The sequence below is a fragment of the Xiphophorus hellerii genome, chromosome 5 (genome assembly GCF_003331165.1).
Source record: "Xiphophorus hellerii strain 12219 chromosome 5, Xiphophorus_hellerii-4.1, whole genome shotgun sequence".
Classification (NCBI taxonomy): domain Eukaryota; kingdom Metazoa; phylum Chordata; class Actinopteri; order Cyprinodontiformes; family Poeciliidae; genus Xiphophorus; species Xiphophorus hellerii.
In genome coordinates, this window is record NC_045676.1 from 31,800,636 (window position 1) to 31,814,078 (window position 13,443).

The 13,443-nt window shown below is 37.6% G+C and overlaps 1 protein-coding gene across 1 annotated transcript in view; it reads left to right on the forward strand.

The window, feature by feature from the left end:
- The window catches only part of LOC116720338 (collagen alpha-1(XI) chain-like), a 55,182-nt gene that overhangs the window by 7,093 nt on the left and 34,646 nt on the right, over window positions 1-13,443 (forward strand). The window contains exons 2-5 of the mRNA XM_032563532.1: window positions 12,299-12,466; window positions 12,560-12,651; window positions 12,887-13,008; window positions 13,254-13,416. Of these exons, the coding sequence (XP_032419423.1) occupies window positions 12,299-12,466; window positions 12,560-12,651; window positions 12,887-13,008; window positions 13,254-13,416 (545 nt within the window). The remainder of the gene's footprint in view (window positions 1-12,298; window positions 12,467-12,559; window positions 12,652-12,886; window positions 13,009-13,253; window positions 13,417-13,443) is intronic.

The following is a 13,443-nucleotide window of genomic DNA, read 5'->3' on the forward strand; positions in this document are numbered from 1 at the left end:
TTGGGTTTTGTCATTATTTGTGTTCCTTAGTTTCTTATCTACAGCAGTTCTGCCTTGTTTCTACTTTTACTTTATTTCCTACTTAGTAATTTTAGATAACACACATGAAATTAGTCATTTTTACCAATTTCCTGGTAAGAATGGGGGTCATTATGACTGTGAATGGAGATCTCTGAAAGAAATGGATGAATAGATGAAAATGGGCCGTACTTTGTACTGAAGGAGGCCAAACAGGTCTAGCAGAAACATGAATTCCGATGTCTGGTAAATGGAGGGAAATGGATATCTGGAGCGCAGCATAAGGATGAAATGACTGAGGATGGCTGAATGTTACTGCTTTTAACATCCTTTAAGAAGCCTGGCAGATGGCCACGAGAAACAGATGAACAGCTGTTGCCTGACACCAGCTTGAAGAAAAATGTAGTGACAGAGAGGTAAGTCTGGATGGTGCAAGGACATATTTTGAAGACTGAATGAGTGTATGTAAAGAGACAGATTGATGTGGTGTCAGCAGAAGGGAAATACAGTTGATTGTCTGCATGGAAAGATTTGAAGCAGTTCCAATGTAACAAACGGGCTGACAGCGTTTGAGGAGTGAGGCTGTTAAGAATGGCTTCCTGAGAAGCATTGATGAGGTTGAATAACTGGGGAATTACGTGAAGATCATTGAAGAAAACGGAGGGATTGGACTTGGATGAGTTTCTAACTCTGGAGCCAAGAGTCGGAATCTTTGAAAAGAGAATCGAGACAGCGCATCAGTAATTATGTTCTGTGTTCCTGGAACATGTGATTCACATGGAAACAATTGGAGCAGCACAGATACCAGTGTACGTCCACAATGCGGTTTGGAACAAGTTGCCTTCTGCTTCTAAGAGCTGCGTGGCCATGGGCCTTGGATGTTGTTGGAGGTGAAGAGATCACCTTGGATTGATGCTGAACTGCAGGTATGATGGTGTGAGACTGAGATCGAGATGTTTACGACGAGAAGCCTGTCTCATCACCGGAGGAGGAGATATTTCAGCAGCAGCTGGATCTGTTAGAAGATCACGTCTGGATAGAGCTGATACCTCTATCTAGAATAGCTCTATTCTAGCTGAATAGCTCTTTCCAATCACAGCAAATAGTAATTGCTGTGGTGAGTCAAGTCATTCCAGAAGCACGGACATCTGACAGTCTGACGGTTACATAAAATGTAACAGACTGAAATGTTGGTGAGCTGAGTATAAATAGGCTGCTTGGGGAAATTACGTGTGGTTTTGGGCGTGGCCCTGCTCCCAAACCTAAGTTAACTTTATGTTACTACTAACTTGTCATTTAGAACAAAATTGCAAAGTCGGAACCCCACATGATAATCAGAAAATAGCCAAATAGTTTTCAGTCTCAACTATTGTTTGAGTACCATGGTGAGGCATGGTATTATAAAATAGATGAAGAGTTTAGATTACATACTGACATGAGCCTGATTGAAGGGAAGGAGAGTTAAAGGGAAAACGGAGCGGGCAGATGGGCCAAAGTCGTTATAGATTTATTAACAAAAATACTACAACTTGCAGTTAAAATAATTTTCTCAGCAAACAAGCTGCTTGGAACAGTCAACTAAATTAATAAGTTTAATTAAAGGAATAATGAGAACTATTAAATGAAAATGAAGAAAAATAGTAAAAAGAAACAGTTCAGTGTGAATTTTGAAGAATTTGGAATAAGGCCAAATTAGCTTTTGGCTAATTAAGATTTGCAAATATAAATAAAAATACAATGTACAATAATCTGTCAAACGATATATGGACTCTCTTGAATGTTACTGGCGGTCAAAAAAACAATTATTTTACAAACCATCAGTAGCTACGCTGCTGTGGTAAAGTCATTCCATTAACTAAATGAAACCTAGAGATGCAGATATGATTAATTTAGTTCAGTGCGCCAAAGCAAAGGGAAAAATAACGCTGAAAAGCCGTTGAAGAACAACTCAAAACCACTTTTTTTCTCGCTGTGTGTTGGCTGCTACACACAGGCTCGTTGCCATAGCAACTGACAACAACGCCACTGTATGTTTAGGGACTCAACACCAAAAAACACTTAAACATTTCCCACATGAAGAACTGACAGCCAGACCAAAAAAACGTTTTCAGTTCACAAAAAGTTTATTCTTGAAATCTTAGGCAATTTTTTGGTTTTACTGGATGCAAGTAGCACTTAGCATATGTTGCTGGAGAGTTATGCTTTTAAATGTGTAAATTGTGATAAAATAGTGATTTTGACTGTACCATAAACAATCTGGAGATATCTTCACCTTACTGTTCACCCATAGGCATGAACAAAGCTATGGCCTGATGAACTGCTAAATCTTAGTATCAGATCTTTAATAATCCAATAAAAAAGCTCATTTCTTTTGAGCTTGTAAAACTGTGGCAGCCTGTGAACATTAATCAAGACATCAGGTTATGAATAAATTAAGTCCTCTCTGTTTATGTTAGTTTTTGGGAAACCTTGGTAGGCTTCAAGGCAAAGACAATGTTTATAGAGCTTGAACGCTACAAATTTCTCAAATGTTCACTCTTTGTTCTCTAAAAATCAAAACCACCATGAGATGGAACATCCAAGAATAACAGAGGCCAGAGCCACCTGGTGCTGAATCCTGTGATGGATAAATATTGATGCAGTCTTTGAAGGAAGCCCGGCCAAAGAGACCCTGCATTTTCGATGACTCAAACTGAAAAGCTTGCATTAGAAGTGAGCAATGATTGTTGCTCAGACTCCTCTAATCTTTTAAGATAACTGTATTGTTCTCCATTTGGTCCATCCTTCTTTCTAACTCCATAATTGAAAACTGATTCAGGGAAAATTCACATGTTTGACAATTCAGTATATATCTCTGATCAAATCCATCTAAGAGAAGGGAAAATGAAGTATGTGGTCCCTTTATTTCATTCATTGCTGTTCTCTATGTCTTTCCTTTGTATATTGCAATCCATCTGGTTTTTATCATTGGTGGTCTTGGAGTGGAATCAAGTCAAGTTATTCAGAGGAATATCTGAAGCTAGCTGCAGGGAAAGAAGATGACAAATCATGGCAGTAATCATGGCAGTGCCAGGCTGCTGCCACAAGCATTTTCGGAGTCTTAAAACCTGTTTTGGGTGATTTGATGTTTTGGTGCAGTCGATGTGGGAGGCTCAGTCAGCCCAGATTCCTGTTTCTGCAGCAAACTATGTTAATGCATTCCCTGCCATTACTGAGATAATGAATGGCTAATTAAAAACACGCATCTACAATATACACCAACACATGCACACAATAAAGAGTCTCACCTGGTGTTCAGTCACACAACACAAATACGTACACCCCCACACGCATGCACACGCACACACACACCCCGGACATGTATACCCAGACACATCTGGTTTCCAGACAATCTCTGTCGTCTTTTAATCCCGCGCCTGTTTGGTCTGTGTGTCTATCTGCATCCCTGATTTAGTCAGATTTTCTACCAACACAAGAGTTGAGGTTCAGGTTTGGTAATGTTGTTCGCTACCAAACCAAATACATGAAAAGTTCTCAAGATTTGCTGGCCTGGCGCATGGCGTAATGCTGCGGTGTATAGAAGGAAGGCAAACACTTCTGTTGGTAATCAATGCATTCTCTGTTCACGAATAGTCTGGAGTTAGTGACATGATAAAATAAAGTCATAAAGGATTAATAAAATATTCACAGGCTGCTAAATCAGGGTTGTAATCTACACAATCTATTGTTTTGCTCTTATACAGATTCATCAATTTTATTGTCTTCCTTTTTATTTATATTTCTAAACTAACTTTTACATAAGAAAATTGCACTTTTCCCAAATGGTGGTATTTACCTTATGCATTAAGATATATTTTAAGTGATGGAAAATAGTTTGATGCTCAACGTGTTTCAAATGTTTCAATGCATTTATCATATGAGGTTATGACATTAAGATGAAACTCGATGATTACAATGGACTTTTGTTTCTCATTGTGGAACACTAAGTCAGAGCAAACCTGTCCTGTTTTAGGTTTTAGGTCAGTTACCTAAAACTTGCCTAAAAGTAAGTTAAAATTATTTCAGTTTAAAGAATGCATGAACAATGAGACAGAATTTTAAAGCAAGCAAGTGTATTTGTGCAGCACATTTCAGTTGAAAGGTAGTTCAAAGTGCTTTACATGACGAAAATATAAAACAATAAACAAACAAGAACCACTACTTTGCAGTGGCAAAATAAAGGAAAGTAATGAAGTGTTGGAATAATGTTGGAATAATTTTCTATTCAGTGCTCCATCTGGGATTTATTCCTCTGAGCTGGATTTTGATCTTTATGTCCAAAAATAATTTCTTCAGTTTTGTTTCTAGTCAAGTGAAGAAAGTTATGGCACATTCATGCACTGATTCAGTACTTGAATATGTTCAAACTTACCAGGTGACATTGTGAGTTTTGTATTATTTGCATAATTAGTGTAACTCAATGTATGCTATAATCTGAGCTAGGGTGACATCAGTTACAGACTGATGTCACTTAGAAATATTAAGACCTTGCAGATGATCAAATCCAGAGTATGTTCCCTTTTGTGTGTTGGCTGTTTAACATGTTGAGTCAAACCAAAATTTTGAATCACATAGTTATTTTCCCCCCCTGTTTTTAGGGTTATCATCACAGGTGTTGAGGTCTTCCACAACAATGAAACACTCATAATAAACCCCAACCACAGATGGAAGGTCACTAAAATTATTGAAGAAGTTTGGTTTATATTTGTTCAGCTTACACATGTTTAGAAACATGACTCTGGTGGGGTCCTTTTCCTGGACAGACATGCAAAAGATTTTCCCAGGAATACATTTTTACACTTCAGTGAATCATCAAATAAGCTAGCAATGCCCTCTTTGTCTTATGTTTCATACATAAGAGAGAGTTTATGCTCTAACTTACAAAATATTAGAAGGCATTGACTCTTGGCAGAGCTTCTATTTTGCTGTTCAGAATAAAAGATGTTTGATGTCAAAAGTTGTCTTCCAGATTCATTTAGTCAAAAATCAATCTGCCTTAAAGCTATGCTTATGTTCCCAAGAAATGTTTGAGTTATTGATAAATTTCGCTGAACTGTTGATCAGAAAGGTCTGCTGAATGTTTTGTCTTCATTCTGAACTGTACGCTGAGAAATGCTTTGATATTCAGATCTTGAACTTTGTTCAGCAGGTGGATAAAATCCTGTCAGGATTTCAGATTTTGCTGTTTAGCAACATAAAGGGATCCTGTGTGTATGAAAAGGTTTCCCACTGTTGGATGCTCATTCATAATTTTATTATAGTGTGACATAAGCATTTTATCTCTCTTAGATCTTGGGTATCATATCATTGGCAAAACTAAGTACTCAGGTATGTTTTGTGACTGAAATCCTATTTACTGTGCCATCAAAAACGACCAGCTCTCTGTCTTATCTAGCTCCTACTGGATTTATTTATATTAATTGTGCTTAGAGTTTGATTTTACCCCATGTCTCTTGTTTTAAATTGAGCTGTCCTTCAGGGACTCATATTCTTATAGAAGAACAGCAGCAAATCTGTTTAAAAAAAAAAAAAGTATTTCCTGTCCTTCCAGTTGGATTTCTGTTATGACTTGTTTTGACCACAGTTCGCTGATGCTTTCTCCTTGATTGGAAACACATTAATCAGTATATTTTTTAAGTCTAAGTGCAGCATTTTTCCTGTTAACCACCTTCCCTGAACTAAAGGATGGATTTATTCTTCGGCTTTGCACCAGGGAGTTCCAGGGAGAACTGTTTGTCGAGGTGCTGAGGAGCTCTGTTAGACCTTCCATTGTTTCGACTCATTGGTAAGGTTGAGATTTTCAGATCCGGCATTCCCTTCCACATTCACTTGATTTGGATAATTGTTGATTTCCCTCACTTCTATTTTCTGGAGTTGTTTGTCGCAGTCCTCTGTGGGGAAAGGAGCCATTGTGTATTGATACAACTTGTAAATCTGAAGATAAAAATCCCCAGAATTCTAAAATTTAAAGCAATCCAGTTGTGAGCGCAGAGAATGTGGAATACTTATCAAGGAAGGATATAAAAACGAACTACCAAAAAGCAATAAAACTGAGTCAATTCACCAAGAAAAGCTGCTCTTCTTCAGCACATTGTCAGAGTTGTTAAAACCTATTCTCTTGCACAAAATTGGTGTAGTTTGGCTATAAATAACTATTAATTAGTTCAATAAGGCAATAAGGTCTTCAAATGGAAAATAACCATAAGCATCCTGCCAAAGTGGTTACAAAGTAACTTTTGGTGTTGTCATGACTAAGTCCTGATCTCCGTCTTATGAAGAAGTTGTGGGTTGGCGTGAACAGGTGTGTGTGAGTGAGGCAGCCTACAAAATGGACTCAGTCCCACCGGTTCTGTCAGGAGGAATGGACCAGAACTCCAGCAAACTGCCGTGAGAAGCTTGTGGAAAAAAACCCAAAGGTTTTGACCCAATTACACAGTCTGATAGACAGTTAACTCTGATTCTGACCAAATGTATGTACACTTTAGAGCTTGAGAAAACTTACAAAAAAAATTCTAAAAAAAATGTCTTCCTTAAGTTTTCTAGCATTTAGCAAATAGAAATAATTTTTGGTAATTCTGAGAAAAAAAAAAAAAAATGTTCGGTCTGATTTAACTTCAATGAGTGAGAAAAAAATGTTTGTGTCTTTTTATTCAGTGTATGTACATATCTGGTTTCAAGTGTTTTCAGTTCAGACCTCCATGGCTGTGACCCAAACAACCTTCTTCAAATTCAAGATTTTACATAATAATTCTTTGTCATCAAACAGTTTGAGAAAATGTAAGGGATGATATAATATGTCATAACATTTTAATTACTTCAATTCCAGGCTCACTTGTGAATATATTTTTGACCACAAACATGCTGCTACTCTGTGTGACATCATGTAAAAAAACATACGGGGAAATTTGCAAAAAAATATGTATGTTATATCCCATAATCCATAAATTATTCCATGTGCTCCCTTTAACTGATGCACTCCTGTTTACTATGCACTAAAAACGTGACCTGTTTTCTCTGCCTGCAGTGTTAAAGGTTTAGTTGCAATATTTGATTATGAGTGCAAACATCTAGAGAATGCAAATTTAATTTTGTAGTATTTTCCTGATGCAATTCAAGAGAATACAGTGCAATGCAATATAAGCTTTAAGCTAAAATAGTTAAAACATTTTCCAAAAGGAGACAGAGCAACTTTTCAAGAAACCAGTCTGTCTATAACGGTCTTAGATAAATATCAGGTCTGCAAAATACAGTATTTTTGTTTTGTTCTCTCTCAATCGGACCCACATTGATACTAGAGCCAAAATTGTTAAAATGAAGACTTTATGCTGATTACTGTGATGCACCTCATGGGCTTACACCACATTTTTACAGACAGCAGAGAGAGAAAATGACCAACAGAGTGTGGAATACTAATTTACTTCTGAGGATACATTTCAGATATGTTCATTTTGTTAAATATGTTACATCAGTGTTTTAGCTACATTTATCACACATTACTTAGCTTTATATGTCATGTTTAGCTAGTGACTCATCCAGTCCCACAAAGGAAAATCTGTATGTTTTTTTCCCCTCCAAAAGACAGTTTTTCTACTTTTAGTTGAGACTCACAACATACTATGCATGTGTGTGCATGTTGATCATAATCCGCTCACACAACCCTGCAGAGCCTCAGGACAACAGCAGCAGCTGACTAAGACCAGAATGCCTTATTTGATGCACATGACCAAAACATACAGTATTTACATGTGTACATTACATGGAAGTTGCTTTAAGCCTTTTTTTTTCTTTTTTTTTTTTATCAATGAGCAACAAAGGCAGCCCAAAGTTTTTATTGTACATATATAGAAAAAAGGGGCCCATGTCTTGTCTTGCCTTCTAGTGTATTCAGATGTCAGCAGCCGTTCACGTTCATACTGTAGCAGTAAAAAACTGCAAGGAAATTAGAAGCAGTGTGCCTGGCATGTGTGCATGCCAGGATCTACTGTGGAGAAAAGTTATATCTGTATCAAAAGGCCTTTACATCTGATTATATTAATACCTGCAATGCATATTTTTTTATTACTTCTTATCAAAATGATAGTTCTCCATATGTTCATTTGCTTTAAAATGTTTTTCTACGACTCTGATTTGGGCCTTTGTGATAGTGTCTTACAACATTCACACCAATTGAACTTGTTTTTGTTTTACATTTTGCAAACAAGAATGTAATTTATTGGATCTCATGTGGTAGATCAACACAAAGTGATGAATAAATGCTAAGTGTTTAAGTTGTTCCCAACTAAATGTAGGATATGGAGCGGTCATCGTTGTGGAATCAATTGGTGATAAAAGGTTCGCAGGCATGTTAAGGTAATACAATCACTTAAATCAGCGGCGCTGCAGCGGGGTACACACTTTTTGTTAAATTTAAAAGAATGCTGTTAAGCAGATCAAAACTACATCGGATTTAGTTTGATTTGCTGTAAATTGCAGTTATTGTTAAAAGAATACAGATAATCTAAGAGGTGTCAAGTAACGTAGTGGGAAAAAAATGGTCTTAATAAGGGAGAGACGTGAAAATCTGAGATTTTTGTCGTCTATGAGAACTGTAGCTGGAGAACTGTGTTCAACAGGCTGAGCACAAAACTCTGAGCAAATAATTCAAATTCCAATAGTCGTTTATCAGCTTATAAAGTCACAAGAATCACTGAAAAAATTTTACTGCATCAATGATAACTGCTAATGATATGATTCCAGGCTGATGATGACTCTATTAGCTTTTAGATGTGCAGACACATGGACAAACAGACGAGTAAACTCAAAATAAAAGGGCAAAACTACATCTGGCACTCAGACTCTAACATCTTTCGAGCGTGATGTGTGCCTACACATGCACACCAGTCTGTGGGTGTTTAACGGTGTAGAACAGATGGAGATGGAGGGATTACGTAAGCCTCTGAACTACGTGTAAAAAGAAGCCACACCAGTAGAAGCATGTCCTCCCGTCCCATGATATATATTATTTCTTCTAAGAGCTCTCTGATCTCATTTCTCTCCATTTTCAATATGCAGCAGATTTCTCCCTGTTTTAAGACAACTTTCATGGCTCATTTTTACTTTGTTTATTCTACCGAAGCACTGCTCTGATCATTGAGTCTATTTGTTTGCATATGAAGTGTTCCAAGATAAGAGTTGTTGGAATATTGTACAGTTTTACAAAAAAAAAATGTTCTCTTCATCAACATGAAAGCATGTTGCTCTTTCTCATAAGTTTTTACTTGCAGTCGTTTTGTTGCAGAAAACACTGATTTGTGCAACGAGTCCATTTCAAATTTTATCAGCTTGCTCTATATACAGTAGATCTGATTTATAATGCAATCTCACAGCACAGAGTTTTGTGTTCAGACTTCCTGGTATGAGTTTGAATGGTCTCGGAGCTTTTTTCCTAGGTACTTTTGTCAATGAACCTGTGTGGTGGTTCATTGTGCCAAAATAAAACCAGAGATTTGTAATACACAGTCTAATTCAACAACAAAGTAGAAACAAACTAAAAGTATTTCTTTAAAAATAACAACCTTTAAGCATGTAGTAAAATATATTTTTCATTAACTCCATCCACATTTCTGTGTTAAAAATGTTTTGGTCTGACGTTTTATTCTACTCCTAAAAGTCACATTTTCATTAGGTGAATGAAAAAATTAAGTAGAAATAAATGTAGTAGTAGTAGTAGAAAGAAAGACTAAGGAGGATTGGGGATTGAAAAAAACCCCAATCCATGGGTTACTGAAACAAATGAATTTTTCAATGATATTCAAATGTATTGAAGATGAATGTAAGCTGCTGCAGAAACTGAGGTTTTACTGTTGGGCCAAAGTTCGGATTACAGTGGAGGAAAACCGTAAGCCCAGACACTCACTCTCACATTTTCTACTTGGACTAAAGGTTAATAGTTGAACAAAGCCAGCTTGTGCTAACTGCTGAATGTTAGCTAAAGTGAACAGTCTTACTCTGTAGTGAGAACTTAAGTCCATAACTAAACCTCTGAGATTACTATCACTATATAACCTCATTTTAGCATCTAAACCTTTTTCATCAGTCTGTGGATCAGGTTCAGTGCAGTCTGATCACATCCTTTGTAAAGGTAAAAATGCCGCATTGTGAAGAGTGACAATACCTTACCCTAACCTTAGGTCAAAACTACCAGTCAACTTCTGTTGCAACAGCTTTAACTCTGCAGTTATGATGTATTCCTTTATTTTTGGTAGTCATCTTTGGATGATATATTAGTTAACTTTTCATAAATAAGTCAAACACTCAACAACTGATAGATGATGTGAATGATACTGATCATCTTATTGAGGTCAAAGTAATTAGCCCCCCTATGAAATTTTAAGTTTCTGTTTTTCAAAAAAACCAAAAAGTATTGTTAAACAGATCAATATTTTTTAATACACATTTCCCAAACACCTTACCCGGTTAAAATTATTAGCCCCTCTGATGCTAACAGTCCCTTGAGTGTGCTTTTGCTGGATGATGCAGTTGTTTATCATAGATTGTAAGACGTCTTTGTCAAAGTTTCAAGCTTCTCCAGATTTGATGGTTTTCTCTCTGGACCCAGATTTTCAATGGGATAGAGGTCAGGGCTTTGTGTAGGACAGTTAATAACACTCCCCTTTGTTTTCTGGCAGTAACTCTTCACCAGCTTTGATTGAATGTTTTGGGTTATTGTCATGTTGGATGGCAAAGTCTCAACCCAGGCCCAGTTTTGCTGCTAACTGCTTGAAGTCTACTTTTAAACTCTTGACATATCTTTATTTCGTCGTTTCTTCAACCTTGATAAGATTCCCAGCTCCAGATCCACTGAAGCATCACCACAGCATGAAACTCCACCACTATGTCTAACAGTGGGGACAGTGTTCTTTGGGTTATACACCTCTCCCTTCTTTCTCCAAACTCAAAATCTCTACCTTGGTCCAGTATGCATAATGTTTCTCCAGATTGTCCTTAGGTTTGAAGGTGTCTTTTCTGTAGAAGTGGAGTTTTTCTTGGCCTGCATCCTTGCCGTCTACTTCTATTCAGGGTTATAGCGACTGTCTTATTGGACACTACAGTTCCTGACTTGACTGGATCAGTAACTAGTGTTCTGGTAGCCTTTCTAGGTCTGTGGTCTCAAACTGCATTCCTCCAGGGCTAGAGTTCTGCAGCTTTTAGATGTGCTCCTTCTCCTACACTCTTGAATTAAATGATGAAACCGCCTCACTAGCACACAGTACAGCTCTACATAGCTCTGCTAATTAGCTAATATTGGAGCCAGGTGTGCTGAAGCAGTGAGACATCTAAATGTTTCAGGAGACCGGCCCTTGAGGACAGGAGTTTGAGACCCTTGTTCTAGGGTCTTTGGACTCTAGCTTTCTTTCCAGAGACTTTGAAATCTTTCACTTCCTATCTTTGCCAGACTATTTGCTTCACTGCCTAGTTCTCTTTGAACTTCTTGATGATACTTCTCACTCCACTTCTTGACACTTGGAAGTGCTGTGATAGTGTATATCTTGATGTTGTATATCTTTCTCTTTCTTTGTGAGCTTCAGCAATTTATTTTCTCAAGTCTAAACTGAATTCTTTTGTTTTTGGTATGATGCTTTCTCAAGTGAGAACTCAAACCCTGAATGAGGATTTTATACTGTGTGTAAAGTGTAGGACAACCCTTAGTTTTACCTCAATAAAAACCAATGCTTGGAAAAGCTGTATTGAAAAGTCATTGTTCAAGAACTCAAGAGAAATTTTTGAACAACAAAAAAACAACAACTTAAAATTCCACCACAGGGCTAATAATTTTGACTTAATTCGGAACCATTTTGTATTTGCTATAGATATAAAAAATTTACTTTACAATAACTCCAAAAGTCATGAACATCAAACTGTTGGATGTTTTACTTAAAATCTGTTTTACTAATATGGCTCTTCTAGCTTCCATCCATCCATCCATCCATCCATCCATCCATCCATCCATCCATCCATCCATCCATCCATCCATCCATCCATCCATCCATCCATCCATTTTCTTACACCCTTGTCCCTAGTTGGGTCATGAGTGGTGCTGGTGCCTATCTCCAGAGAGACATTTTGGGCGAGAGGCGGGGTTCACCCTGGACAGGTCGCCAGTCCATCGCAGTCTTCTAGCTTGATAAATCATAAAAAATATTATAATCACATCCACAAATACCAATCAGTTACAAGGATGTTGCTTTATCTATCTTTGCAGCTACTCCTATCGACCTCATAAAGACACTTGCGCTTTCGGAGGACATGGAGGGCGTGTCACTGGAGGCAGGGCTGTGCACCAGCAGGAAGGGCCGAGCAGAGACCGACCTTTCCTTTAAGATCAACAAGAAGATTCAGCTGAGTGCGCCCACCAAGCAACTCTTTCCAGGTTAAGTTTTGATAAAACTCAGTGCGATTCTTTTATTGATGAAAAAATAAAACCATTTACATAATTGTGTTTTTTCCCTTTCCCGCCCACCAGACTTGCCGTTTCCTGTGGATTTCTCACTCATGACAACGGTCAAAGCTGTGAAAGGCTCACAAGTCTTTCTTCTCTCCCTGTATGACACACAGGTATGAACTGGAAATGCTAATGCAAAATTTACACTGAAACACAGTTAATTACCAGTTCTAGATAGATGCAGTTAGAACTGTTTGAGTCCTTAATCCAATAGCACTGTGATTTGACAAAAGTACTAAATTTTGTATAGAACCATATATAGAAGTTAAGACAAATCTCGTTTTAGCAAAACTTTAACAGCTAATAATAACAGATTAGATATATTTCATTAAAAGTGTTATTTCTCAGGGCACACAGCAGCTGGGTTTGGAGCTTGCTCGTTCTCCTGTTTTCCTGTATGAGGATCACGAGGGTCAGCCAACTCCTGAACTTTATCCCACCTTCAGAAAAATCAACTTGGCTGATGGCAAGTGGGTAACTACACAGACACCTTCATACAAACACTTTTGCTTTTGCTTGTGTTTGATTTCTGTATACATCAACACAATAACAAGAAATATTCAAATCAATTAAAACAAATGCCAGAGTTAGCCAGCGGATTATTACAGAAAGGGGAAAAAAAATCACAAAAAAACAGAAATAAGAAACAGTACAAATGAATTTTTTGCCTGCAAGGTGTAAGATGGCGAGACATCCTTCTTATGTTTGTCTTCAGGTGGCACAGAATTGCCTACAGTGTGGAGGGCCAGTCAGTGACTCTATACTTAGACTGTGAAAAGGTGGAGACTCTGGACCTGCTCAGAGGTCCTGATCCCCACGTCAGCACTGATGGAGTCATTGTGTTTGGAACCCGTCTGCTGGACGAGGAGGTGTTTGAGGTGAGTCTCCACTGCTTTTTCCAGATG